Source organism: Ostrea edulis, chromosome 1 (assembly GCF_947568905.1).
Source record: "Ostrea edulis chromosome 1, xbOstEdul1.1, whole genome shotgun sequence".
NCBI lineage: Eukaryota > Metazoa > Mollusca > Bivalvia > Ostreida > Ostreidae > Ostrea > Ostrea edulis.
Genome location: NC_079164.1, coordinates 4,282,201 through 4,308,152, shown reverse-complemented (window position 1 = coordinate 4,308,152; position 25,952 = coordinate 4,282,201). Strand labels below are relative to the sequence as shown.

General features: G+C 34.5%; 2 protein-coding genes across 5 annotated transcripts in view; both read left to right on the top strand.

The window, feature by feature from the left end:
- Positions 1 to 25,952, top strand: part of LOC125664393 (uncharacterized) — a 161,732-nt gene that overhangs the window by 68,282 nt on the left and 67,498 nt on the right. The window lies entirely within an intron of this gene.
- On the top strand, positions 8,302 to 24,694 carry LOC130050773 (uncharacterized). 2 transcript variants are annotated; one of them, XR_008799035.1, is made up of 8 exons: positions 8,302 to 9,648; positions 13,440 to 13,479; positions 13,905 to 13,973; positions 14,234 to 14,302; positions 15,519 to 15,610; positions 18,253 to 18,363; positions 20,758 to 20,876; positions 23,483 to 23,508. XR_008799035.1 is itself a non-coding variant. In XM_056151314.1 (7 exons), exons 1-7 carry the CDS (start codon positions 9,537 to 9,539, stop codon positions 24,037 to 24,039), a joined length of 1,050 nt encoding a protein of 349 aa, XP_056007289.1. In that variant the 5' UTR covers positions 8,302 to 9,536; the 3' UTR covers positions 24,040 to 24,694. The 2 variants fall into 2 exon arrangements, 1 of the variants encoding a protein (XP_056007289.1); XM_056151314.1 differs by lacking the exon at positions 20,758 to 20,876 and having other exon boundaries at positions 23,483 to 24,694.

Genomic DNA, 25,952 nt, shown 5'->3' with positions numbered 1-25,952 from the left:
AATATTGATTTGAAAATTTATACATGCATTTATATCAATGGATTACAGGTCAAATTACTATTTGTGCTAAAGTTTTTGACCTTGAGGCCTTAAATTTGGAATTTGACCCAAATTTCAAAACTTTAACCTTTTGAAGGGTAAATGATAGGTTGTCATATTTCATATCAACAATTCTTGCGACAAGAACTTTCTTTTGGTATGAAAGGTTTTGACCTTGTTTATTGTTCTTTGTTGCCATTAGTGTTTCACAAACACATTTTTTGTTACTTTCAGTTTTATGCTTCATGCAAGCCATGTTTAGACAACTCATCCCCTTGGTTAGACAACTCACCCCCACCCCTTGTTTAGACAAATTGACCCATGACATATTGTTTTCTAGAAAAAGAAAAACTTTTTATAAATCAATTAATTATCAAGTTTTGAATTTCATTAGATCACAAAGAATACATCAGTGCATACGCAATTACTCATTTGACATAGAAAATTCTCACAATGAATAGGCCAAATGAAAATCTTTATCTCGGTCTCTAAATTCAAAATTTATTAGTATAAGAAATGCATATGCGTATTATTGTGCAATAAAAAAAGGGTGAACAATTGCAAGGATGATTTTAATACGAATGGGTGCGCTGTTGTAATTTATGGATAAACTTAGCCATAAAACCTCTACAAATTACAATAACTTATCTGGTTATTTAAAGTTCAAAACACGTGTATGATACTAATATGTCTGGGTTTTCTATAAAACAGCGGAGTGTCCTGACCAGAGGCAAACTCATGAAATAATAGAAATTGTTTTGGTATTTTGCAGATGTTTTCTGAAGTAAGACAGCCATACCCCTATTTTCCAAGGAACCAAACAATTACGTTCCTTGTATTGACATGGTGCAAAATTGGGGAAAGTCAAGAAAATGACGAAGACCTGCAGAATGGCATCAGTGATATTGTTGCAATTGAACGTAGCCAATTATTATCCAATATTATCTATGACTGAGCTCAGAAGTAGTTAAGGAAAAATGTTTTAATTTTTTCATTTAGGTTATAATCCTTTGGGTTGAAATAAATACCTACTGCCTGGAGGTTATTTTACATCTCTCAGGATTTTCTAGATGTCAGATTTCCTAACTATGACACTCGTGCTTTCATTTTTATTTGAATAAATGTACAGAAAAATTAAATGTTCTTTTTTGTGATATTTTGCCAATAGTTTCAGTTGAAAGTTACCAAAAAAAAAATGCTATGATTGAATCTGTTTGTTTATAATGAATGTTATTTATAATCTTGCATGTGACGCTCAGGAATTTTTTACATTACCTTACTCAATCCCCCCCCCCCTAATCCTTTATGGCTTTACTACAATGAAACTACATATGCATAATGAATTTAATACATGAAATATTTTTTTTTAATATAACCGCTCTCCCTCCAATATTAGGTCAAAGTGCAACAAACAATAATTTTCACCCTTCATTAATTGTGCAATAATATTATTATGTTATGTGACGATTTTAAATCTACATAACCGACATTATTACCCTCCTCCATTTTTTGGGCATAAACACCCCCAATATAACATGTAAGGTCAAATGCTGTCTGATGTGTTTCATACCGATTGTTAAGCCGTTCTTGGCACACTGATTTGACTGCGGATGACTCCGTTTCCTGGTCGGGATATGGGGCTCGCGTCGGATGTGGCCGGTCGACAGGGGATGCTTGCTCCTCCTGGGCACCTGGTCCCACCTCTGGTGTGTCCAGGTGTCCGTGTTTGCCCAACTGTCTATTTTGTATTGCTTGTAGGAGTTATGAGATTGGTCACTGTTCGTTGTCTTCGCCTTCCAAACTAACAAATATTTGCCCTTGAATTTCGTGTTTCAAACCTAATATTTTGTTATTCACATAGTCTTCTATATCGTCTTTCTGGGACTTAAACTCAGCTAGTGTTGTCCAGAATCGTCAAAATGAATACTATTCGAATACCCTCTACCCGCTATCATTTTCTAATCCCATCTACCTCATGACTATTCATAATTCCAACTAAAGAATAAAGAATAAGTCCTATTCACCAAGTTCAAACAAAAATTTATATTTTTAGCCTGGCAAAAAAAAAAAAAAAAAAAAAAAAAAAAACCTACAAAAAAACCCCCCAACAACAATAACTCAGCAACCCCACCCCCACCCCCCAAAAAACCAAACCAAACCATAACAAACCATAAAAACAGTATACCATGCACCGTGTGTTAATATTCAGAAGGTTTCCGTGGTGCTATCGGATCACACAGTTTGTGACTTTACAGAGGGTCGTACCTTTAGGATGACTAAATTTCGGAATTGATGTCGGTAATTAAAGTGAACTGATTTAGAATCTGTGGAATTTTGTAGATAGGAACATCGGTACATCTTGTAGTCCCTATCTCTAATCTACTACGGGTCCGATGTAGGAGCCAAAAGACTCATTGAGCGCCCCCTGTTGAGAAACATAAGGGATGTTAGCGCAGACGTGGGTCAAAAGACTCGTTGAGCGCCCCCTGTTGAGAAACATAAGGGATATTAGCGCAGACGTGGGTCTGAGATGAATGACGCAAAAATAGAATTCGGCGAATGTAAAACTCTTTATGGAAGTATTCCCAAATTACAGTCTGTTTACATGTACTAGCACAGAAACGGTGATTTTTCTTTCATGATAACACGGGTCTATACCATACCACCCCTAATAAAAAAACCTGACGATGAAAGAATTCTAAAGCTCTTGCTAATCGAAATTTGGAGTGAAAACTCGTTTCATTCCTTGGTTCTTTATTATCAGAGAGCGATATGGTATAGACATCAACTATTATTTTTACAAAATTACCGGTTCATGTGGTAAAATATCTATTTATAACTAGTGACGTGACGAATTGAATATTAGTGATCAAATGGCGGTTTAATGACTGCTATATGGAATGAAATCCAGATATCATCTAAAACACATATAAGTATTAGAGAGTTTTGAGAGTTCAAGGAGGCTTAAAAAACAAATATAAAATGAAAAGTTTAAAAACCAAAATATAAAGGACTCATAAAGAGGACTTTGTGTCGGGTATTTAAACACTCGTGACGTATAGAACTGGCCTTCATCTAGATTAAAACTCTTATTACCTATTTACTATTTAAATACCTGTAGGGTTTCTCAGTTCCTCGGTTTTACAGATTTTATAGGGCTTGAAATATATCTCCTATTTAGTCTTTTGTACTATTTTCTATTAATTTTTCATGAGGTGAAATTAATAAAATGACGCACATTTTAAGTGTTTTTGGAAAAAATTAAAGTTCTCCCAATAAAGTAATTCGAGAAATCAATAGATTTTGTCATTCATTTCTCCGGGAGTGGAAGAAATTATTGCTTCTTACATTGTTTTGTACATTTTTCTAAACAAGATACCACGATTTACGTTAAGTTTGAAAATTTTAGGGGGGGGGGGGGGCTGCTGCGCCCCCCTTAAATCCGCCACTGTCAGAGATGGAAACAGTCCTTTAGATTATATGAACGACATGGAGATTGTTTCAAAATTTAAACTACCACTTCATTTGATCATCGACTTATGCGAAATGATGGAAAACGATTTGAAAAGACCCACTCGTAGGTCCCAATCATTGCCAACATCGTTACAAGTCCTGGCTGCCCTCAGGTTTTATGTCACGGGGAATTTCCAATTGGTGACTGCTGATCTCCACGGCATCAGCAAGTCCAACGTTTCCAGAATAATTAGAGACGTTTCTTCTTTACTTTCAAACATGAGCCCTAACTACATCAAGATACTTGAAGGAGATGTAGAGGGCTTAGTGGAACTTGAAGGTTCCTTATCGAGAGTATCAACCCCACCCGAAATCCCAGAAACACACGTGTTTCCAATTATAGCTTGGATTTTGTCCTCTATTGGAGTGATTTCTACTTCTCTGGGCAGGGGGGCCACCGCCAGTTTTTCGGTGTTCTCGTCTATTTAACGCTATCTCCCTTTTCGTATCACTCGTTAAGCAGCTCCATTTCTTTTTTAGCTCATCAACTGTCCTTTTCTGCGTTTACCTTTGCTGTAATTTCTTCCCGTTGTTTTTTTTTTTAGCTGAATTTGTAACGCTGGAGTTCTGTTTGGAAATAACACTTCTTTTCTTTTTTCTACCTCCTCAGTTAAATTTTCTATTTCTGCCGTTGAGATATTAGGATTTCTTTTTGACTGCAACATGTTTACATTTCGAGCATGGCATGGGTTGTGTGGCTCTATTTATTCGTTGAATTGGATAGTAAGTTGAACAATAAAATCATTGAAACATGACAGACCGTCAATTATTGAAATGTGTTGAATTTCTACATGTAGTTGCAATATCGGGCTGAAACAGGTGACAGCCCCCCCCCCCCCTCCCCCTCTCTCTATGAAACTATGTACCAATGTCAAACTTAATCGTTTGTAGTGTGTATCTAATAAGGTTTTATACCAATTATAATTTTTTAATGATTAATTTACACAAGCCATTCATTCACTACCGGTATTTAAACTGTAAATGCAAAATCTGAAAACACTGATTACCTGTTTTGATATACACATATTTAAGATATATCTTAGGAAAATATATTTCTTATGAACGTTTCGTGAAACAGTTGTGGATATTCTTAAGAAATTCGTAAGTTAGAACTTAAGAATATCTTACGACATATCTTAAGATATATCTTAGGAAAGTTTTATGAAACTGGGCCCTGGACTAATAAAACACAATTATCACATGCTGTATTCGGCGTGTTTGGTATGAATTCCATCCACATCTTGATTTACAACATAAACAAACTAAGCAGTGTACAGGTTGGAAGTGTATTTCAAAATTGGTACATTGTAATGAAAAAAAAACCCCGCCTTATGTCCATGAGGAATTTGAACCTGGTCGTTTAAAAAAGAAAACATTTTAAGATGTAAAAATTGACGACCTGACCCACTGATCCACGCAGTAGATCGGAATTACCATTGGAAAAAAATTAGTGTACAGGTGAAGTTGAAAATGATGTCAGTGAAATTGTTTTCATCTTAAAAAAAAAAGTAATAAATGTTCTCAATAAACAAAATATCAAAGTAACCGTTTTTAATGGAAAACTCGAAGAACATGTTCATGCAAAATTTATTTTGTTTCACGGGGACAGTTTTCTGAAATTCGGAGATACTCCTTTATTACAACGCTAAAAATCACGTAAATTGCTTATTGCTTGATTTAAACTCGAACTATTTTGGCTAACTTTTGTCAATACACTACTTTTAAACTTTTGTTTAAACATGTTTGAATCAAGACTCAAGTTCCAATTGGTTTTATCATATATTTGAATACCTTAATTATATCGATCTTTCATGCAATTAACATGAGACGTGCAACACCTCCTTTTCTATGATGTACAAAAATAAACTTAAGTTGTATTCATTTTTTAGTTATAAAAACAGGAATTTTCTAACCTGAATTAGTTTTGTTCGTATATAGCACGTCCCATGAACTCTACTTTCGATTTGGGAATTTTTATTTCCTTGTTTGTCTAGTGTGTGAAGATGATTATTGTGGTGACGTTATTGTGTATCTTTAGCTTACATACTTCACAATGTGTATCCTTCTGATACACCAACACATCGTGTTTGGAGACTTGTAAACTGGACAGAACAAACAAGGACAGAATTACATGCACGGGTGAACACGTGGTCAATCACTGCATTCCTGACGACCAACTTAAAGAATTGGAAGTTTGTGTACAATGGAAATGGATTACCCCAGGTACAATATTGAAATTCTCACTAATTATGATTAGGGGAGTATGTAGTCATTCAGATATATTGTATTAAATTCATCCATGTCTAACGTTATATATAAAGTTTTGTTAGCACTTTTTATTTGTATCTCTAGTAAATATATTGACTTCTCTTCAGATATGCAGATTTGAGGTTAAATACATTAAAATAGATAAGTCGAGAGTTTGCTTATCTAATGTGAACATCAAATATAAACGTAAATGTAAAGATAAAGGCATGAAAAAATAATTAAAGTTGCAAATGTTCTACTTTCGTTTTGTATCTCTGAAGTGCAACCGAGCGGATTTACCAAAATAACACTAATGTAAAACTGTTTTCCGTAATTCAAACTGAGCTAACAGCTCAAAAATTATTTGTCCTGATTCGTGGGATAAACCCAGATATTTTCTGAGAACCGTTAAAGAAAGAAAAATAATGAAAAAAAGAAAGATTAATTACAACTTAAAAACGGAGCAATGATTCTTAGCTAATAAAAACTCTAAATGGGATGAAAAACTTGTTGATTCAGATGCTGGCTAACTTAACTAAGTATGTGTCTTTTATTATAAAGATTGTCCTTATTAGTAGTGAGATAGGGAAGGAAAAGCTTGTTCAGCCACGTATAATCCCTGTCTTACCTAAGATGTTTTCAGCTTTTCTTCTACCAACAATGTGAGGAGCTGCAGTGACTGCGCTCTTTCTATACTGCCTAGACTGATTTCGATTGGATGATAGGCTTTCCTGGTTTTCATTGCATAGAAGAGTTCTAACGTATTAATCTGAATTTTCTCTGATCATCATATATCTACTTGGCAGGGCCGTAAATTACATGGAGGCGGAGGAGGGAGCTGCCTCCTCCAACTTTTGAGCCAAAAAAAAATTAAAATTTAAAGTTCATTAGAATTTATGTTGTTTCCAATAACTAAGAACATGATACCTCCCTTAAAAAGCATTCCAAATCTTTCTTTTAGAATGAGTTAATCAAGTAACATCTTAGAAGGCCCTAGAATCAAGGATTTTGCACGAAACGTGTTCAGTGTGCACAAAATGTGCTCAGCGTCTGGGGGCCTGGGCGGCCCCCAGAGCCCCGCCTAATTTCCTGCCTCCTCCAAATTGAAGGTTAATTTACGGCCCTGCTTGGATTCCTTATCAACTTTCAAAAAGCGAAATATTTTTCGTTTTTACCATTCAGTCAATACCGTGTAGATCTGATGTCTGAAGCGTTTCATACCAATTGGAGAGAGTAGTGAGTTGTGTTCCCTTGTTTCCCACTCGGCGGCGTTATCTGTCCCGGTTCAAGATCATCTTTTTTACATTGAATGCGTGATAGCGGTGTGAAGTTTAACAATATTTTTCTTCGCTTGTATTTTCAATCGATGCAGTGGGCTTTGCAAAAGAAATTATATGAAGAACTACAAATTAAGCTTGATGAATTTAGTTCAGTTTAAAAACGAATTTAAGAAACGAAATGTGAGAATCTCAGGTTGGAGGAGAGAAACTTGTCGACAGGTAATTTGATATCCGAATTTGCATGTTACATTCAAGCATTAACTTTGCGTGATTTTACTAAGTGCTGTGTATTTTTTCAACTGACTTAAAAGAAGAATTTATACATGGCACTGCCTGCCTAATAACGTCAATTCTGATATCACATTCCGTGTTTTGACTAGTGGTACAATGCATAAATATTTTCAAAAGTTTGATAAAAAGTTTGGGTCACTTACATGCAATTACTCCATTGTGGTAATGGGGTAACTTCCCCACCTTCTATAGATTCATCAAGAAAAATGCTGTATGTAGCGCAAACACGCGATGCTATTGTTGTAAAATAACACACATTGAACAAACAATTCACTCTCTACCATCAAGCAATCTACAAAGATTGCCTTCAATCAGTGAAGTAAACGTAAAGCAGTTATTAAAATCAGTTAATGTTTCAATAAAGTTCGGAATGAAATCAACTTCAAAGAAATTAAGGTCTAATATACAAACGAAATAGTGATAATTTTTAAGAAAAGGAGAATAAAGAATATCTTCACCTTTTCATCTTGCATGTACAAGTAATGCCAAAAAGAAGACGAAACTAGGAGGGGGTCAAATACGGATCCCTGGATTTACCAGAATCGGATCATGTGCATGGAAGCATTGCATCGATTTTATTTGGCCAGCTCTATGCTTAGCCCTCTATTGGAAGCAATTATACAGTAGCGATGTTTGACCAAGAGCTATATAACAGATTCGTGTGTATCAACATAAATAAGTCGATGTTATAAGAGCTTTAAAAGTCTTGTGTAATTAAAAACTGCATTTTGCAAATGTTGTAATCGTTATAGTGATACCATCATTAAGTGTAATGCTGTGTGACGTGTTTCATATCAATTGTTAGGACTTTCTTTACATGATGATTTTGATTACGGATCACTGTTCGTTATCTTCACCTTGCATTACTCTGTTTATCTGGCCCCCCCCCTTTTTTTTAATCAAGATGACACATTGCCTTTCTTTTAGGTTACTGTCCGTACTACGATACGATCTCAGATGTCATAAAAGAAGTGCGCTGTACATCTTTCTGCCTACAGAATGATGACTTACAAGTTATCTGTGAGTTGGAAATTTGAAAAAAAACCACATTGCTGTATCTTTAAAAATGGTGTATATTACAAATTGTTTTAAAATTCATCACTCATACATGCATGTGGTAATCAGCCTAATTTTAATGTTTGTCATTCTCATAGCCGAATTTAGGTTACGATTGACTACAGCTATATGTATACTGAGTTTATACATTTATCATTAAGACGGGACTACAGTGAAATGCATTTGTGAAAATACTTGTTTGAAAATTGCTGTTGTTGTTTCTCCTGTTTCGTGTTAAAGGCACCTGTCCATCAATATCCAATGATGATTCATGCAATCAGAAATGTAAAAATGATTTTGAATCTGACAAATGTGAGTATCGTATGACTGTTACTTAATGTTTTGAGGGGTATCAACAAAAGTATTGATAGAGGATATTGAATGTTTTGTTGTTGGATATAGAATTTATTTCACGATTAGTGAGACAGGATTTCTATGAAAATACGGATGTATATTTAATTGCTGTGATAAAATGTAAAACTTTATTTGGAAATTAAGGATTATCTCCCGCATACATACCTCTTATCCTTAGACGAATTTGACTCCACTTTTTGGCACTCAGTTTTTTCCTAAAATAACTCTAGCAAGTTTAGTGTTATTTCGGATTTCAAACAGTTCGGTTGAACATCACTGAGGATACATTATTTGTCGAAATGCGCACCAGGTGCATCAAAATTGGTACCGTATAACTTTTACATATTTCCACGTGTGCAAAACACGAGTGAGAATGCAAAAAAAAAAAAATAAAATAAATAAAAATCCTGTGAGTGAAATAAAATCTATATCAAACAACAAAAACATTGAATTTTCTGTTTATTATATTTTCATCGGTTTTTCCTTCAGCACTAATAAAAAATAATCATATGCACCGCGAAAACATACCGATAAAACAGCTTAGCGCCATCTTGGTACTTTTGTACTTTATTTGTAAATTTGAAAACACAAGGTGTAGTTTCAAAGAATCTACATAACAGAAGATATGTGTAGCCTACATTTGTTTACTTCACAGCACAAGATTGAGTCGCTCTGGCAGAAAGTACCGGCAAGTTTAAATTTAGGGCTGACATCACACAAAATACGTCATGTACCAGAAAAAGCTGTATAATATGCATGTTTTGCTTTGGTGAAACTTTTACCCTTCACAACTTACTACAGCATGCTGCATTGTCGCCAATTAAGTTCAATGCAGTAAAATATCAAAAGCATCACAGAATCATGAAAGGTAAAGATAACGAACAGTTATCAATCTCTTAACTCCTATAAGCAATACAAAATAGAGAGTTGGGCAAACACGGTCCGTGTTTGGACACACCAGAGATGGGATCAGGTGCCTATAAGGAGTAAGCATCCCCTGTCGACCGGTCACACCCACCGTGATACCTGTATCTTGACCATATCAATCAATATGACGTGACGTCACTGGTACATTTTGAAAAGGATGACATATTTTTAAAGCATGATGCATTTTATGCTTTGATAGGCAGATCAAGCAATCCCCAAGTGAAAATTAAAGTATTTCATGCCCCGCCATGAATTTGGCCGAGGTATTTGGTGTTTGTCGTGTCCGTCTGTCCTTCCGTCACAATTTGTGTTTACCTCTGTGTTTAGCTCAGTTTCAAAGAAACTATTCAAGATATGTTCATCAACCTCACATGTCGATAAATATTTATTTAATCTTTTCCACTGCATCGATACTTGTTGACCTTGAGTCCTTGACCTTTCCTGTTACTTTGATCTCACTTTTCCATATTTGGTATTTAGCTCTGTTTCAAAGCAACTATTGGCAATATCTATGTGTGAACTTTTACACATATACATATTAGTTGTAGCTATTCAACTGTGGTATCATTTTATGACCTTGACATTCCCTGTGACGTTGACCTAACTATTTCCTATTTTGGTCATTAGCTCAGTTTCAAAGCAATTAATAAAGAATTGTTGTCCCTTTCGGAATATGACCAGTACATATAGTAGAGGAGCAATTAAATCGGTGATTGTCATGTCAGTTTCTGATATCCATGGATCAATATTACATGCAAGTATGATAGTTTTTTCGTTTGTAAAAAGGAAATTTTGAATAATGATAACCTTTCTATTGATAACATTTAACCAAAGGAAAATTTCTATTCATCTTTATAGTGAGTGTCTTAAAATATTGGTAAATCCGAATAATATTTAGAGTGAAATGAATGGTTGATACTTGAGTTAAATAGTTTAAAGAGAAGAACATTTTGAAAAAAAAAATTGACTTTTTTTTATTATACGACTTCACTTTGCTATAGAAATAATGCATTAGATTGATAAGGGAGAGTGTGAGAAAGGTTTTCCTTTTTGATGTGGGATATGTATTGTAAACAACTGAGAATGCAACCTACCATTGGGTCAAATGATGTCTGGCGTGTTTCATACCGATTGTGAGGCCGTTGTTGTCACACTGATTTTTGTTGCGGATGACTCCGTTTGCCTGGTCGCGATGTGGGGCTCACAACGGATGTGGCCGTTCGACGGAGGATTTTTCACCTCCTAGACACCCGATCCCACCTCTGGTATATCCAGGGGTCCGTGTTCGCCCAACTCTCTATTTTATGTTGCTTTTAGGAGTTATGAGATTGATCAATTTTTGTTATATTCACTTTTAACTGTATTAAGTTTTTTAATAGACTAGAGTACTGCAAAGGTTCTCTTTAAATTTTGTACATTTGTGATATGACTTGAGCGCAACTCATATTTACCTTTTTAAAGGCTAACACTACACCAGACTAAGTTCACGAAAGGTTTAACTCTGATATAAACACAACAATGTGTATTCCCTATTGTGAAAGCACTGCAGTTCTCTTCTAATTCATGATAAGGTGAATGAAAAAATGTGCAGCAAGTTTTCTCTCTCCATAGCAAAACTATAAAAATATTTACACAAAGATATTTCCCTTTCAATCGCACCTGTGGTCATCTTTAATCTGCATATTTTTTTTAAAGAAAAAAGGGATCAGTATTTTGATTTTTTTGCAAAAAACATATTTCCCAGAATATCAGGCCACGAGAAGGTACCGATAATTTCTATTTTGTTTAGCTCACTTGAGGCAAAGGCTCAATAAATTGAACGCTTCTGATCAAAACTTCCCGTTGTTGTTATAAACTTACATTTACATTTTTATCAATTTTCTTCAGAACCATCTGGCCAATTTCAACCAAATTTGGCACTGAGCAGCCTTGGGCAAAGAGAATTTACGTTTGTTCAAATGAGAGGCAATGCCCGTCTCCAAGGGGAAATGATTATAGCGAAATAGTGATATTACACTGACAAATTTTAAAATTCTTCGTCTCTAGAAACAGCTGGCTAATTTCGTTACAAATTATTCTCGGGTGAAGGAGGTTCAAATGAAGGGTTATGTCACCTTCAAAGGGAGATAATCACATAAATGCAATAATAGGGTGAAGTGATTTAAAAATCTTCTCAAGAACCACTGGGCCAAAAAAGTTAAAATTTACATGGAAGCTTCCTGACATTGTGCAGATTCACGTTTATCAAATTCATGGTCCTTGGGGTAAAGTGGGACAACAATAGCAAATCAAAGTTTTACATGGAAATATATAGGAAAAAGTATTTATGAATATTCTTCATGATAATCATTAGTCCAGACAACTTCAAATTTACACGGCAGCTTTCTGACATAGTGCAGATTCATGTTTGTAAAAATCACGGCACAGGGGGGTCGGTTGGGGTCACAATAGAGGATCAAAAATCTTTATGCAAATCTATAGGGGAATTTTTTTTTAATATGGGCCAAGTTGACTCATGTGTCCGTTATTTTCATATTGCATTACAAATACCACTTTGAGCGGGACATTCATGTCCTATGAACATATTTCTAGTTTTGGTATTCAAATAAAAAACCTTGAAAAAGTAATTTTATATAACGTAAAATGAACGCAATCTTATGTATTGCCGATAAATATCGTCGGCACACTGTGAAAATAGCACTGAAAATAAGAACTGTGAAAATATTAAATTTTATTCAATGGATAAATTCCAGTATTTTGGTGTTGAAAATGTTATAAAGAACTTTATGCTAATAAAATATTATTTACAGTGATATCTAATTGTTTGTCTTCCTTTTTTCAGTAATTTTAAGTTGTGGTGTATATAGAAGTGGAAATAACGAATGATGATCAATCTTAATTTCCGTAAAGGATACAAAATTAAGATTAGGGAAACACGAAGCTTTAGCTTGGAAACACGGAGCTTTAGCTCACACTAGAGGTGGGACCAGGTGCCCACAAAGAGTTAGCATTCCTTGTTCACCAGTCAAACCGGCCACAAACCCCACACTCCGATCAGATAAACAGAACAACCCTTAGCCACAATTGTGTGTAAAGAACGTCTTAACAGCTGGCATGACAAAATTTGACCCAATGACAGGTTTTTATTTGTAAAGTAGATATTGATAACGACCACATATTTTGCGAAATGCTGACTCAAACGAGACCGACAAAACTCTGCAACACCAACCCCCCCCCCTGAAATTAATTATGTTTATCATTATTATTTTGTTCATTGCGGAATACCCCATTGGACAAATATGACGTGTCCTTATTCACTTCATACAGAACATTAATTGACAAGTCAGAAAAGAATAAAAATGGAATATGCAGTGTAAATACGTTGCAGATTTCGTGTAGTCCTAGTGCCAGTGATTTTCTTGTATAATTTAAATGTTTTTGCTTGTCATGAAGACGTGTCGTTGATCATATAGTGTTCTCCCCTCCCCCTTCTCTCTCTCTATACCGATTTGACAACAAATTAATCCATTTACCTGATCAAGACATAGAACTTACGGCGTGTGTGACAGGTCTTTGAAGGATGTTTCTAACCCTAGATGGCCGAGTCCACCTCTGGTGTTTCCAGATGCCACTGCTTTCCCTTCTGCTAACTTTGTATTCTTTATAGAGTTTATGAAATTTGTCAATGTTCATTGTCTTTATTTCATGTATATGTGTTGTGCATCTTTTTAGACATCTTTTGTGAACCTGACAAAGTTTCTACTACAATTAGGTAAGTCTGGTATTGTGTCTGTCTACTTCTGATTTTGTGACGTGTAATTCTTTGTGTTCGCTGTTGCCATTTTCGATCATTCTACTGATAATCTCGCATTGGCATAGTGGTCTGACAAGCAGTGCAGTATAGATAGTTAGTATCTGTAATGTGTTTCCAACTAAAGTCAGATCGAGAGTTCGTTATATTTATGATGATTAATAGATTACACCAACTGATGTTTAGTAGAATGATACAAACCAAATCTAGACCAAATGATTTTCTGCCTACAATTGCAATTTGAAATACCGATGAATAAAGTGACAAATATGGTAATTCAATAGTAAGTTATGAATAGGCAAATAAGGAAGTATTATCTCGGAAGCTCTTGAATACTGTTTTTAGCATTTCTGATAACTGCTCTCAGTGTATTCAAACAATTTCAGCCCAACAACGAATATCATTTCTGGGGGACACGAGTTATGGAATTCGTCAGATTTACAAATAAATCTCAGGTTAGTGTTAATAATGGACATTCCCATGCTGCTGAATTATGAAAATGGGGAATGATTGTCTGCATGATTAGGTGTTACTAAATGATTGTCTTCATGATTAGGTGTTACTGAATGAAACTCAAATGCGGTTTCAAGTTGATGACAAAACCTGTCTGTGGTTTATAATTTTTAAAGATTTATGTTTCTTTAAAATAGGCACATATAGGTTTGCTGTTTCTAAACGTTCTTGGTTATTGTTATGACTATTCAAATCATTTCAGCCCAACAGTCAGTATTACTTCCGGGAGAAATGATGCACGGAATTCACCAGAATCACATCTTAATGGCAGGTTAGTGTTGATTAGCATGCTAGCCGTCGATGATAATGGCTCTGCGAGGGTTACTAAAGCACAATCGCCTGAACATATATGTTTATGTCGAGTTTAAAGGGTCTCTTACACGTCACAGTTCACAGTGTCTTAACTAAAATAACAACCGAGGACTGGATAATGCCACTTTGGACATGGGAATAATATATTTAAAAAAAAAATTCTGATTATTTATTTGATTCACAACTGAAATTGTACGGTAGTGGGATATTGTTTTGGCTATTTAAAAATGAAATTCGATCTGTACACGAAAAATTAACGTTCTTTTCCTATAATATCTATGTTTTTGATTGAAATTATAATCTAGGATTCAGAAAATGTTTACTTTCAAACAATATCACAATAATTTTCAAAACCCTACTATACGAACACTCGACACGTATAGATATATAGTTTTAGGTACTAACAATTTAAAGACATGTTTTAGTTTAACATAATTAAATTGTAATTCATTTGTTATTATCATTATTATTATTTATTTATAAAGCACAAATTACATATAGTTTCTATGCGCTGTACGATGTGTGTGCAAATAATCAATGATAATATACCAATAAAAGACCCGCAAAAGCTATAAAGTAAATGATAAAACAATAAAAAAAAACTTTAAATAAAACATGGTAGTAAGATGACAAGGTGGTTAACTTTGACTAGACAATATAAAACTGGTACACAGATAATAGCATTCATATACTGGATAAATGTTTTACATGAAATATTAGTATTGTAGGAATGAAAAATTTAGCTCTGATTTTTAGTGCAGTGGGAATTACGTTTGGTGTAATTGTACCACTAATAAGTCGTGAAATACAATGTAACATTATAGTTAAGTTTTTCAGTGCTATGTAATTGTACCGCTAATAAGTCGTGAAATACGATGTAACATTATAGTTTTGTTTTTCAGTGCTATGTAATTGTACCGCTAATAAGTCGTGGAATACAATGTAACATTATAGTTTTGTTTTTCAGTGCTATGTAATTGTACCGCTAATAAGTCGTGAAGTACAATGTAACATTATTGTTTTGTTTTTCAGTGCTATGTAATTGTACTGCTAATAAGTCGCGAAGTACAATGTAACATAGTTTTGATTTTCAGTGCTCTATTAATTACCTTTGCTGTAATTGTATCGTTAATGGGTCATGAAATGCAATGTAACACTATATTTTTGATTTTCAGTGCTGTGGGAATCGCTTTTGGTGTAATCGTGCCGCTTATCCTGCTAATTGTTGCAGGAATTCTTCTGTTCAAGAAAAGACGTCAGACACAAGGTAAGTATAGAATCAACTTTGTAATTATACTATCATATCATGTACATCTCTTTGGATAATGTAATCATCATATTTTTTTAAATTATGAACATCTTGTGTTTTTTCACATCTATTTATTCAAAAATTTCTGGGTCAGAAGAAAAACATCTCTCGTTGTGGCCTTCAATTCGACATTTAGATATATTGATGACGTTTTATCCATTAACAATGATAACTTTCATTCTATTTTGTATTGCTTATAAGAGTTATGAGATTGATCACTGTTCGTTATCTTCACCTTGCATTCATATGTCGATTTGATATATCCCTGTGAGCTCGAAATAAAGGATACCACAGAGTCGTTCACTTCTGCTTCATACTTAGATATTTTATTGAAAGTAGACATTAACGGCAAACTGACGACTCAACTGTATGACAAACGGGATGATTTCAGCTTCTCCATCGTCAACTTCCCATATTTATGTAGCAATATTCTATTATCACCTGGATATGGTGTTTATATCTCGACTCTGGGTATAGTAAGTTTTTAAATCGAGGTAAGCTACTGACAAACACATTGATGGTACAGGGATTTCAACAGTCTCGATTGAAGTCAGCATTTCGCAAATTCTATGGTCGTTATAACGATCTAGTTCGTCAATACAACCTCGCATTGGGTCAAATGCTGTCTGACGTGTTTCATACCGATTGTTAAGCCGTTCTTGGCACACTGATTTTGACTGCGGATAACTCCGTTTACCTGATCAGGATATGGGGCTCACGGCGGGTGTGACCGGTCAACGGGGGATGCTTACTCCTCCTAGGCACCTGATCCCACCTCTGGTGTGTCCAGGGGTCCGTGTTTGCACAACTATCTATTTTGTATTGCTTGTAGAAGTTATGAGATTGATCACTGTTCGTTATCTTCACCTTTCATTGATATGCAAGAGTTTGTTCTGCGTATAGTCAGTTTTTTAATCGAGGTAAGCTACTGACAAACAAGTTGATGGTACGGGGGTTTCAACAGTCGCGATTGAAGTAAGCATTTTGCAAATTCTATGGTCGTTATAACAATCTAGTTTGCCCAACTATCTATTTTGTATTGCTTGTAGGAGTTATGAGATTGATCACTGTTCGTTATCTTCACCTTGCATCAATACATCCTATCATTGGGTCAAATGCTGTCTGTCTTGTTTCATACCGATTGTTAAGCCGTTCTTGGCACACTAATTTGACTGCGGATAACTCTGTTTACCCGATCAAGATATAGGGCTCACGGTTGGTGTGACTGGTCGACAGGGTATGCTTACTCCTCCTAGGCACCTGATCCCACCTCTGGTGTGTCCAGGGGTCCGTGTTTTCCCAACTATCTATGTTGTATTGCTTATAGGAGTTATGAGATTGATCTCTGTTCGTTATCTTCACCTTTCATCTAGAAGCTGCGTAATTTTGAATTTATATATCTAGCAATTAATTTTGCATTCACAAATTAATTTCGTGCAAAACGGTCTGCCTAGTAGCAACTCGTAGGCTAACCCTCGTCGAATAATTTAAAGTACAATGTACTACCTTTAATCTCTCCATGAGTTTTGAAAAAAGAGATTGAGACTCAAGATCACGTCAGTCCTTTCTATAGACTGTTTGTGTGGTTTGTTAAATTATATGATTTCCTGTCGCATTTTGACTTATATTGAAACATCAACAGCTGTAGGTGAATTGTCACAGACGTTGACTTGTGCGTGACGGTCTGGGTCACAGCAGTGGGGCTTCGTTATTGTATGAACACCTGCAGCCGCATGCAACCTTGAGTCTTGACTCACAAATACGAATATTGAGCGTTTGTCGAAGGCACAATTACTATTCATTTTTTACGTCTTAGATCAGACGCGGTCAAGGGATGAGTCTGGTGTAAACCTACGACCATCTATTTACAAAGCAACACGTTAACTAAGCCAAGGGGATCAGTCTTTACAAACTGATAGTATAAATTTCACTTAATATTCTATTTCATTTGAAACTCATCATTTTGGCAATCCAATCAAAATTAGATCCTTTGATCCGATCACATGTATTAAAAAATCGCTTGCTTAATTAATTCTGATATATCCCTTTAGAGAGATCCCACTCTAAAACACAACCATTCATGTTTACAGCTATATATATTTCAAGTATTTAACTCACTTGGGTCAAGGGCTACAATTCAAAATGAAGGTTACCGATGAAATCCAAGACCCCTACATAACTACATCTCTTTGAAATAATGTCCAAAGATTTATTTTACTTCTCATATTTTGCGTACTTAAGATCTGACATACCATTGATTGCTTTGTTGATTAATGTGTCAAAGGCTGCAAATGTTCTAAATTGTTATGTTCTTTTTCATTTGTGCATAAAAGACATTGTTTGAAGGGTGTGAGGAGAGAAGGGGAGAGCGAGGGGATGAAGGAGAAACTAACTTTTATTAATACTTGACCTTGGTCCTCTTTCTTGTCCATGTAAATGTTGTGGGGCATATGCTACTGTTATACATGTAACGTCTGTGTATAGAGGGCAGTTTCCCTATTGACAAAAAATATATGAATTTCAAACATTCTTTGAAATACAGATACATATCAGGTAACTCAAAACTTTCTTTGAATTCAATTTCACTTCATTTCTTACAGATACGAGTAAGAGAGAGACAACATTGGAAATTGGTGAATGTAAAGCTCTAGTAAGTAAGGAAGCAATATATCTGGAGGAAAATGAACAGAACCAACAACAGATAGAGAAAGGTAAGATTTAGATTAATAATAAGTGTTTATGCGTTCTGTATTTGCCATTTACTCTCTACTCATTAGGATCGGTTGATTTGATTTTTTGATGTTTTCCGCCACACTCAACAATTGTTCAGTTATATGGTGGCGCCCAGTTTTTGTTGGTGGAAGAGAGAACACAGATACAATGCACCTGGGAAGAGACCACCGACCTTCCGAAAGTAAACTGGGAAACTTTCTCACTTACCAGCGCAAGCAGGGTTCGAACCCGCGCCGACAGAGGTGTATCTGGGTTCTCTACTGAAATTAGGAAACAAAACCCGATCCTAATAGATGTTATAAATTCTGCAGAAGATAAAACCAACCCAAATTTTTATTGTCAACAATTTGTTGTAATCGAAATATTGCCATTGGTGGAAGATCAATATTATTTAATAGTCAGCATGGATTATGTATTGTATTCATTTATGACCTTCGGGATGAAACTAGTAACTTGTACAGTTTTAATTACATACAAAAATATTTGAAAGTTAAAATGAATCTTGTAAAATATACAGGATTAAAGAAAGCAATCCAACAAAGACAAGTTCTTATACAAGACAATACAGGAACTACAAAACCACTTTTACCTATTATTTCCCCTACTATTTCAATTTATTTCAAAGATAAACAGGTTGTAAAGATATGTATAAGGAATTGATAAGCCATAAAGCAACCCAAATTAAATCTATATCAAAATGGGAATGACAAGAAAGATTTTTCAGAGTTACAATGGAGATTATTCTTGAACTTTCTTTTAAAACAATCCATGAATCAAAAATGAAGTGGATACAGTTATAAATCTTAAATCGAATATCTCTATTTGATTATTATTCACCTAAACTTAGAATTGTTAAGTATTTAATCTACACGTTTTAGAAGAGGGATTTTGAAACTATTGATCAAAGATTTGTAGAATATCAATGTTAGCAAGATCTGGTATAGAATTGAAGAATGACTTTACGAAAAACTGACAGGCATATTAGTTTTAATAGAAATGGGAAAAATTGTTAATAAGAATGTAAACAATATGGAAAGGTTGATAATTCTTATGATAACTGATTTATACCAGTAGATACTCAAGTGTAATAAATTAAGTTTAGATGCATCTAAAAACTTTATCATTGATAGAATTACATTGGAAACTCTTTTGTTGCTGAAACACAGCAGGTGTAGGGAGTTTGAAAGATATTAGCAAAAGATTTACGATAAATTATGGCTGTATTAAAGACCTAATATTGATTGTGTAACATACCCTACACTACTTTATGAGCGCGCTTTCTTTCTTTCTCCTTATACCTTATAATATTGAAAACGCATTTCGCATATGGATATTGGTGATGTTACTGTGTGGTGCTAAATTACATGTATGTATATGATATGAAAGTCAAATAAAAACAATAAATTCTAAAACTAATTTTGCATCGAAACCATATGATATTTCCATATAGTCAGAAAAACTGTGTAATTCAATGTTGTTACGTATCAGTACCTAGTATTGCGAATTTACATGAAGGCCCGATTCATGCATAGACAAGATAAATGAGCTATTATCTACGTACATTTTTGTATATTCAACAATAGTCTTTCTTTTCATTTTTCATCAATTCTATCATTACGGAATCATTTCAAATTTCGCACAATCTATATACAGACTTTTAACTACAACCTATATAACGTTTTACCACTTTTAAATATAATTCCAATGTCGCCATACTTACCGGCACATTCCATCAGTGAAAAGGTCTAAAGCATGCTCGGAGGTTTCCGTATTATTAGAATAAACATTCCTGCATCAGCCTGTTTGTCCTTTAATTCATATCGTTTAGAAGGTCACACAAAGCGTATGCATTACCCCATGCACATGCATCCGCAACAGTGTTAATGTTTTTGTCAACAACGTGGATATCTAAACTGATAGAGAATATGAGGTCATATACGGTTCTGTTTTCGAATCGGTACAGGACTTTTTGTTGTTGTAAAAGATGAATATCAAGCATGATTATGAAATGCAATTGCTGTTTTACGACAAAAAGGATTAGTAAAAGTCAGATATAGCATAGAACCATCACGTCAAAAATCGTTCATGAAACGGGAAATGCCAATCTTATTAATGGCCCCATAATAAAATATTTAGTGAGGATGCATCATGAAAGATTGCTTTGAAAAGTCCCATTTTTTTTTTTTACTCAATTACTCACTAAAAGACACACTTCACTGTTCGTTATCTTTACCTTTCATATTGTAAACTTGCTTGTAGGCAACTTTGATGAAAGTTGATGAAGGTTTTAAAAGTTCATTATCACAATTTATGATGTGAAAGGTAAAGATAACGAAGTGTGATCAATCTCATAACTCCTATGCGTAATACAGATTAGAGAGTTGAGCAAACACGGACTCCTGGATATAGCAGGGTGGGAACAGATGTCTAGGAAGAGTCAGTACCCCCTGTTGACCAGTCACACCTGCTGTGAGCCTTATATCTTATTCAGGTAAACGGAGTTATCCATAATCAAAAGCAATGTACCAAGGACGACCTAACAATTGATATGAAAAACGGCAGCTAGCTATTGACCCAATGAAAGGTTGTATTGACAAAATAGATCGTTATAACGGCCATGGAATTTTCGAAATGCTGACTTAAACGAGACTATTGAAACTTCTACATCATCAACTTCTCTTTCAATTGCCGGTTTCTATGTAAAAACTGACTATACGCAGAACAAGCTTTTGCTTATCAAATCACCTTAAAGAGATAAACAGCATATGCAAGTGATAATGAAATATTGCTATACAAATATGGGAAGCTGACGATAGAGATGCTGAAATCATCCAGTTTGTCATAAAGCTGAGTTGTTAGTTTGCGGTGAATATATATTTACAATAAAATATCTGAGTATGAAGCAGAAGTGTACGACTCATTTGAATTTTGAAAGAAAGTCTTCTTGCTTGTAGTGTAATGTTGTCGTTTAAATCACCTTCACTATAAGAAGATGTCCTAAAACGTAATTTCACACCCTTCGTAGCCATGCTCAATTCCTACGATATCATGAACAAGTACATTTCAATACAAACTGTACATATGTTAACAGTGATAATCTACATATAAAATATTTATTTTGTTTAAAATGTCGTATACGCATAACAAGCTTAAAAATCTTTCACGAAACACGCATTTTCCTCATCGACTTCATGAATATAATATTTCAATATTCATAGTTATAATTACGGGTATATTGAATAATCAGAATAGGGCTATCTAGGCGTCTGATTTATAATTATTAACGTCTATAACGCAAGTGTGGGGCCATGCTAGGATTTTAAAGTTATACATGTGGAACATGCAATTGTGAGGAAATGAGCCTAATGTTTCAAATAAGTTTTTCTGATCAAAGGATCACTTCAGAATAACAAACGAAATGAGTAGAACAATTTTCCGGAAGAGTAACATTGTTATATAATGATAATATGAAATACGAAGATAACAAACTGTGATCAATCTCATAACTCTTATAAGCGACAGAAAATAGAGAGATAGGCAAACACGGAACCCTGGACACATCAGAGGTGGGATTAGGTGCCTAGGGAGAGTAAATATTCCCTGTCCAAAAGTCACATCCTCCGTAACCTCTATATCTTTATCAGGTAAACGACGTTATCCGTAGTCCGAATGAGTGTGCCAAGGACGGCCTAACATTCGGTAAGAAATAAGTGAGGCAGCATTTGACCCAATAATATTTATTTCTAAAGTCAGACATACAAACAACAATCTTCGCCATATATTAGCTATTTACCGACTTAATCAGACGTTGGTGCTAGGGGCATATATCGTTATATTATTTTTGGGTGTAAGTTTAACATTTTCAAATTTACTATTAAAAACTTAAATTTATTATTTGCGATGCTGAAATTAGGCATCAAAATTGACATCCACACAGTTTTCTCTATTTTAGCACCGATTTTGGATGAATTTTGGCCTTGAATCCTTCGTGACTGACCTGTCCCGGTATAAGGTTATGATATGTTGATTGGTTCTAATCTTAAGAACAATATAGATTAGGATTTTTTTCTGAGACACCCCAACTCCATTGTTTATAAGGAATAGTGAGTTTTAGACAATTTGTTGATTCTATTTTATCATTTTTAATACAAATACCCCGCAATACCCCTTTCACTATGCACATTTAAGTTTAAACAAAATGTCTCGATAAATTTCATATGGAAAACCTGTAAGCCAGTAACACTGTCCACTGAGACACCATGATGGATAATTTAATCAATATATTTTATACAAGACAAACCCTTTTATGACTGACATGGAAAGATGAAGATAACGAACAGTGATCAATCCCATAACTCCTATAAAGAACGCAAAATTAAGAGTAGGGCAAAGACGGACCACTGGACATACCAGAGGTGGGATCTCTATCTGATTTGAGTAAATTATAGGTAAATGTAAACTGAGTTGGAATTTATTTTCATTTAGGAATCACATTGTCTGTCCATCTGTCTATTTTGATTGCTTTAAGTCTGAAATGATACCTTGAATAGTTTTCAGCACAATGACAGTGATAATTCAGATAAATCAGCATTATCTCAATTTTCAACAACACCAGGCTCTTCATCTGGTACAAAGTTGGGATGTTGGTCTTATAACGTGTTCATAAAAGAGTTAGAAATAAGGTCAACGGTCACCAGCATGTAATGCACACCAGTGTTGCATGTAGCTCCCAGGAAAAATGGCTAAAACATTCTTCATGCAGTAGTGAGATAGCCAATAGTTCTATATTGTGAACTTGAAGAACAATGTTTATTGATATATTAACATTAAATACACATTCAGTCATATGTCGGTATTGACTAGGTGTTTTCCATGTCTATTAATTTGAATAAAAGAGTTGTCTAATGGAAACACATTGCTTTTTTATTCTTGTCTTTTATAGCTGAAGGTCATGTATTTTCATAAAATTATTTTTTTCACCGGTTAAACTGACTATATGTCGGTTTCTGTCTTATTGATAATCAATAAGGTCGAATACTGCCCCATGACCATCTTGTTTATACTGTTATTGTAAATTTCAAGTTTTAATATTTACAGAAGAAAGTGGCTGCAGTGAGTTACAGGACCTTTTGGAATACATGTGTACAGGACCAGCTAGAAAGATATTGTTTACGGTTGTGAAGATGTATGTGGAGAATCCAGACAGTTATTTCCACAATGAATCAAAAAAGGGTTTAGTAAAATCAGTATTACCAACAGAGTACCATTCAGCTGTTGACTCTGACTCTGAATACAGAAATTCTATTCCTGTATGTTACACCATTCTACAATTGTCACTTAGTGCGGAACATGAACCAAAATCTGGTTGGGGTCAAAGGGTCGAGGATTTAGACACCGGGGTAGGAGATGATGTAGAGAGAGTGTATCAAGCTCACACACTGAGTAGAGAAATTCACAATCCAGAGGAAATATCTGTTGATGTATATGTAAGGCTATTTGAAATGTTGATAGGAGCTGTAGAGAGATTAGATATAAAGAGGAAATGTAGCGAGGATTACAGGGAGATTGTGAGGAGATGGGATACCATTCAGAGGAAGCTGTGGGTGAAGGACAGATGGAAAACATTTACAAATTTTATAAAGAAATGGTCATAATAAATACAATTGTTTGTATCCATGCCTACACATATACTTGTAAATATTAAGTAGTGAGTTTAAAAGTAACAGTACAATAAATCCAACAGTGATTAAAACCCAGGGCCACTAAAAGTCCAGTTACTTACTCCAGCTACTGAGCTGAATTGTATCTGGTCACTGGCAATGAAAACAGGCTTATCACCACAAGATGATACCGATGCTTGTCATATATTAAATCTACAAAAAACAGAGTTTGAGAAACAGTAACTAATATGATAGGACATTTCAACAGTAACTTGGTAAAAAAGAATTTGAATAATAGTAATATCACAAGACAGATTTGATTACATAAATTCGAGTCAGGCTTTGATAAGCTATTAATAATTATAAAAAAAAAAACAAAGACCCCAACCCCAACCTCCACTATTTGTTCCTCAAATGGTAGTCATAGATATGCTTTTACATAGATGCAATATAAGCAATTTTCTTTGGATATAATTATATGCTAGTTAAATATCTTTGAGTTAATATGCTGAAAGTGCTACGATAAGTACAAAATTTCGCACAGTGAGTTCACACAGATTAAAAATGTCATCTTCTATATATTGCATATTTCGTTTTTACATTGTATGTTGCACATGAAGAAGAATAAAACATGTTATAATGTGAATAATGCTGGACTCTCAAAACCGAAATGGAAATCAAAGCACTGAAAGTACTCAAAAGCGCTAAGCTGACTTCATAAATTATGCCTGTAATGTTAAGGAGAAACTACAGGAGAAGAAGTCAATGCATTATTCTTTATTTTCACACAATTAAATGATACATTTTCTATATGGAAATTGCAGACATGGATGGTAAACAATGTCCTGAAAGTGTTAACTATGTCGAAATATAAATGGTAGATGACGTTGGTAAACACAATAGATATTATAATAATTTTGGCCCAGCCTGTACCGGGTACCAAAATTCTACTCTTTGGATCATGAAATTTACAATCTATTAAAGGGTTACCTGCACCGTTTGAATATCTATTTAGTCTCAATTTTGGTATCAATAGCATTAAAGAAAATACTATTGGAACGTTTTACACATAAAACCTATCTACCAAGTTTGGTCCCACCCTGCAGTCAGACCCTCTATCATGAAGATCATGAAATTTTGGCAATTGATTTTATCGAACAAATGTAAGGTTGCAGAGAAGAAGATATTTGAAATTTGGTGAAGTTTTGGCAGTGTTTGAAAATTTGAAAAGATTCTTAATGGTAATTATCGGCAGGTATAAGTGTTCAATTGTGAACGCATGACGAATGCTGACCAAATGCAACAGAAATGAATGGAAACGTCCAAGCCTATCATTCACAACAACTACATACCTAATAACTAAATGACTACTGTGTTCTATTTTAATAGTGCATGGCACATGTTTAGAATTCAATTAAAATGAAATTAATCTATTGTTTGATATTTGTCAAGCAAGGAGGGGAAAAAGAAACAAACAATTGAACAAGAAAACAGAAAGAACAATTGCACATACTCACACATACCACGTAGCAAGTGCCACAATTTTCATATCAAAACACACCAACATAAAAAAGAAGGAATCTGAAACACTTTACACCCTTTTCTAGAAATCATTTAGATGCACACAAGTATGAGTCGTTATGACTTATACCACAGAATTTAGGGAATAATTACAGGTAGCAATTAAAAAAAATGAAAATAGATTTGTTTTTTAATTAATTATGAGGTTGATTTCAACTCAAGACAAGGTTGCCAAATACAAAAAACTAGGGAGTTATTTAAAAAAAAAAGCAATGGTAATTATACGTGTGCAAGAAGTAAATGCTGATTTTCAGCAAGAGTGAAAAGAACTAATTTGTTCACATTTGGACATGCAAGATTTGAGGCGAAAAGTATAAAACATTTCC